The 4,843-nt window shown below is 36.0% G+C and overlaps 1 protein-coding gene across 2 annotated transcripts; it reads right to left on the minus strand.

Annotated features, from left to right (window-relative positions):
* Nucleotides 1–1,093: 1,093 nt before the first annotated feature.
* On the minus strand, nt 1,094–4,617 carry LOC110820281 (Major facilitator superfamily protein). Of its 2 annotated transcripts, XM_088217583.1 has the most exons (5): nt 4,414–4,617; nt 4,217–4,256; nt 3,732–3,949; nt 2,307–2,818; nt 1,094–2,209 (listed from the first exon to the last, which is right to left on the minus strand). In XM_088217583.1, the coding sequence occupies exons 1-5, from the start codon at nt 4,456–4,458 to the stop codon at nt 1,369–1,371; spliced, it is 1,656 nt and encodes a 551-aa protein (XP_088073709.1). In that variant the 5' UTR covers nt 4,459–4,617; the 3' UTR covers nt 1,094–1,368. The 2 variants fall into 2 exon arrangements, with proteins under 2 accessions (XP_088073709.1, XP_021905412.2); XM_022049720.2 differs by having other exon boundaries at nt 4,217–4,617.
* Nucleotides 4,618–4,843: the final 226 nt, after the last annotated feature.

A 4,843-nucleotide genomic window follows, 5' to 3' on the forward strand; every position in this document is an offset into this window, starting at 1 on the left:
CTCATACCGGACGGGGTATTGAAGTTCATGGTTTTGGCGCCCATACCGGACGAGGTATGGGAACGGTCCTGGAATCAAGTTGTAATGTTAATAGTTCACGGGTAGCGGGGACCCCCTATGGATCCCCATGGATACTAGTAGGTTGGTAAATGAAGAAAATATGTTGTTTAATGATTGAAATGCAAAGGTGTGGTAAGTGTTATATTATAAAGTCTATATGATTTCATGATGATGATAATGTTATTGCTTTCATATGTTGTTTTCATGGATCTCATCGAGGTAAGTGGACAGTAAAGATTTTTATGTTAATAAACGAGTTTGTTATAGATTATGCTCCATTGATCATTTTTGTTTTCTACCCACCTTTATTTCCGTGGCGGTGAGATAGTGTGATGTCTTTACTGGGCTGGTGTAGCTCATTCCTTATTTAACCATTTCATATTAGGAAGACATTGTTCCCAAACCCGTTCCGCAGGAAGACGGCGAAGGGGACACCTAAAGACTTCATAGTTATATTTATAGTTTTTATTTCGAGTATCTCTTTTAGTTAGTTTGTTCTTTCATGTTTTGAGTATGTTTTAGTTATTGTGTAAGGGATGTTAATCAAATTTTTATTACGCTTTCGCATTTGAGATTTTTAATATATACATTTCATTTAAATTTCCGGGGCCGTTACAATTGATGCTAGTGCAGGAGGTCATTTTTTATCCAATGTTGGTCTTTATCTCTTAACTCAGGCAGGAAAGATGTGATCATAACCTGGCTATGTTTAAAGCATAATTTGGGCCGAGCTCAAGCTTGGGGAAGGAAGATTGTATTGGATCTCAACCTGATTGTATTGGTATTATCATAACCTGACTATGTTTAAAGCATAATTTGAGTCGAGCTCAAGCTTGGGGAAGGAAGATGGTATTGGATCTCAACCTGATTGTGTTTGTATTATGGGGTGCCTGCAACTCCAATTCAGGAAAGACGGTGAGGGAGAAGCTCTTCAACTTTCGTACCATACCTAACTGCAGAGTTCCAATAGCTTTTGATCCAATAGCTTTTGATTGAAGGTTATTAGTACTACTTATTTCATGAATTAAGTGTCTAAAAGGAGGAAAAAGTGAGTTTCTTCATTCTGTATCTCCAATTCCTTCATCCACATCCAATACTTTCACAATTTACAACCAAATGACTGTAAACAAGTATTACACGTTTAATAAAACACACTACAAATCAAGACCTGAGATAATTCCATGACCATGGCCATGTTAAGCTGATTAACATTGAAGTTTCCTGCTATATGAAGCTGCTCCTCAATACATCAATATTTACATTGATGAAATCAACAAGACAGGAAAAACTAGAAAACTTTGAAAGAGCTCACTTACAATTTTCATCTTCGAAATCGCTCCTACTCTTGAAGCATTTGCACAAAACTATGTACAGTAACAAGCTCACTGCACTTGCAATTGCCAGAAGCCAGTAATATTTGTCTAACCCAGTTTCTCTCATGTTATCAGAGAACCAACCTTTTCTATCTCTTGAACTTGTAAAGAGTTCAATGAGTGAGATAAGCAAGGCACTCAAGAAGCTTCCCACACCAAAAACACTGGTGTAAAGTGCAAACCCCATTGTTCTCATTTTAACAGGAACCTCATTGTAGAAGAATTCTTGCATGCCAATAACAGTGAAAATATCTGAAATTCCCAGCAGAATGTACTGAGGCAACAACCAAAATATACTTAAATTTACTGTTTCTGATTCCATATTGAGAATTCCCATTTTCTTGCTCATCTTGAGCCTCTTGGTCTCAACAACTGCGGCTATCACCATGGCGATGATGGACAGAAACATGCCTACCCCCATTCTTTGCATCACGGTGATTCCCTTCTCGTCTCGGGCTATTAAACGTGTGGCTGGGATTAAAATTTTGTCATATAAAGGCATTAAGAGGATTATAGAGAGAGTGATAGCACTTTGTAGGGTTGCAGGTGGGATCTTGAACTTGCTTCCAATGTTCCTCTTCATGGTCATTCCTTGTTTGGTAAAAAATGTTGCAGGTTGTTGAAAAATTACTGCAAACATTAGGAGCATTGTCCATATGGGTAAAAGACGGATTATTATTCTCAGGTTTTGTAGTACATATGCTTCTGTGCTGGGATTCTCATCCAAGTCCTTTCTGCTGACCAAATTTGACGGACAAAGAGGTTTCTCTTGAAGCCTATAAACAAGCAACAAGTATCATCAGAAACTCATGATTATCACAAGATCAATCCTTACCCATACTTGCCTTGGGGCCCAATTCAAGGAAAACTTACTCTAGCTCCACCACATTAGAATTGTCATCTGATAAAGTGATTCTGCTACTCAAGAGTTTTGATGTTCTTGCTTTGATAGCCTGAGTTAGTCTCTGAAAAAGCTTAACATTGAGATTCCCACCAGCTCTATATGCATAAATACGGCTTCCACAGGAGAAAAATGCAATCGATACGATCATTGCAATTGTAGGAATAGCAAATCCTAGTACCCAACCAAATGTATCTTGAATGTAAGCCATGAGTGTGACACCCAACAAGCTGCCAGTACAAACACCAAAATACCACCATTGAAAGAATAAACTTTTCTTTGTAGACTTCTGGTCAGCTGTGTCAGAAGGCAGTTCTTCATCGTTATCGAGTTGGTCTGTTCCGAAGGCTTGTAGTGATGGGTTATATCCTCCTTGGCCTAGTGAAATCAAACATAGAGACCAAAACAGAAATGAAGAAGAGATTTTGCTGTTTGAAGGAGACCATGCCCGAGCTAATGCTGTTGATGTTACAGCCACAAGTCCCTTTAAGAAGAAAAAAGAGGAACAAAAAATGAAACTGAATTCATGAGTCACAAACCAGGATTTATTACTGTAAGAAACTCACTAAACAAGAATATTCAGTGTGCCTATGAAATCTTTCTTTTTTTTTTCTTTTCAACTTTACTGTGACAATCATGAACATGGAATACCCAAAAGTTTATCTTGAGTATAAAGTTTCAATGATATTGATACTGTCCATCTAGACTCCATAAAAGCAAATTACAATCTCTATCTCTTTACATTTACGCTCTTCTTTTAACCTTCTAATCATTAATGACCACAAATTTTTTTTTCTTTTTTTCTTTTGAAGATTACTTAGATTCACCAGTAACATTTATAATCAGAACAACCCAGAAACAAGAATTTAAAGAAAAGACGGCATTAGTGTTAATCTTGGACTAATACTTTTGTTTTCTAATGAGCCCATAAAGCAAAATGTTTTAATTGTTTCAAAATTGTGACTCTCGTAAGATAACAAAAACGAGTGGAAATGACTCAGCGCCCACCATGTTAGCCCTGACCCATGTCACAGGTGATGCATCAAACAGCAAATTAAAAAGAAAGACTGAACAGATTAATCAAGGATCCTGCTTTGCAAACTTGATGATTATTAAAAAAGGAAAAAATAAAAAGTAAAACAGATATATTTTTAATTAATTGAAAGCCAAGTAGCCCACTTCATATCATCTTCCTTTCCAATATCTGGGACATATGTACCTAATTAAATTAAAGCTATTAAAAAACTCCAAAAAAAGTTAAATGGGTCTTACCCAAACAAATCTCGAGTGCATAAAATAAACACTATATATATATATATATATATATATATTATACCTTTATATAATTAGCACGAATACAGAAAAAAAAAAGAAAAAAAAAAAAGAGTGATTATTACCACAACATATAGAAACGAAGAGGCGAGAATGGTAGAATAACGATCCCAGTAAGAATCAGCAAGAGGTGCCACCAGCAAAGGCAACATAGATGTGAATCCACACCAACTGTTCACCGTTTTGGCTGCAGAGGAGTTGCTCATGTCAACAATGTCAGTGAGATATGTCACCAGATTCGATGCTACTCCCTTGAATGCAAATCTCTCCATGCCAGCTACCACTGTATATATATATATATATATACAAACAAATTAATGTTATAAATACTTTCGAACAACTTCATTCAGACATTAATGTATATACATATATATAAAGAGAGAGAGAGAGAGAGAGAGAGATGAGAGACTTACCCAATTTATTGAAATGGCAAAAATCAGGAGAGTAATAAAAAAATGGGTTTTTTCATAATTAAAAGAAAATATATTATGTATATAGAAGTATATAATTTACGGTTGAATGTTTCCTGAGTAAAGACATAAATGATTACCTATAAGAAGAACACATGAGTTGCCAAGTCCTTTTTGTTTCTGCCTTCCAGCCATGCGAGCAAAATGTCAATGAGAAATTGTAAATGGCAAAACTGCTACTGTGCTCATATATATATATATATGTAGCAAGTAGAGAAAGCAAGATTTTTTATATTTCCATATCTCTGATGATTGGGCGAGCAGAAGCTTTCAGTACCTCATGGTTGATCCATTTCGAATGCAGCAACAGATTAACAGCCATTGATTTGTGCAGAATTATATATAAAAATCCACACGATGAGGGGAGAAAAAAAGAAAAAAGAAAAAAGAAAACAGTTTTGTTTTGGTGGGAGTTGTATATAATGGAACACTAGATAATCACTTATATAAAGCAAAAGCAAAAAAAAAATTTGCTACTTTTCTGCAACTGGTTTTTGTCTGCGGAGGAAAAAGGTTAATCCCACTTTCAGTTTTCGAGCTAGTGTCATGATGATGGCAAATAATGTCGACATTTATAAAGTAACAGCTCGGTTACCTGACAGTAGTCCAACTCCCATTTCTATGTTACGTACAAGTGTACGTCCCACTGGTCGACACGTGTAACCTTTACACGTGGGAAGTTCGCAGCGTTGCCAACTATTTGGTAT

This window comes from Carica papaya, chromosome 1 (genome assembly GCF_054855325.1).
Source record: "Carica papaya isolate Zhongbai chromosome 1, ASM5485532v1, whole genome shotgun sequence".
Classification (NCBI taxonomy): domain Eukaryota; kingdom Viridiplantae; phylum Streptophyta; class Magnoliopsida; order Brassicales; family Caricaceae; genus Carica; species Carica papaya.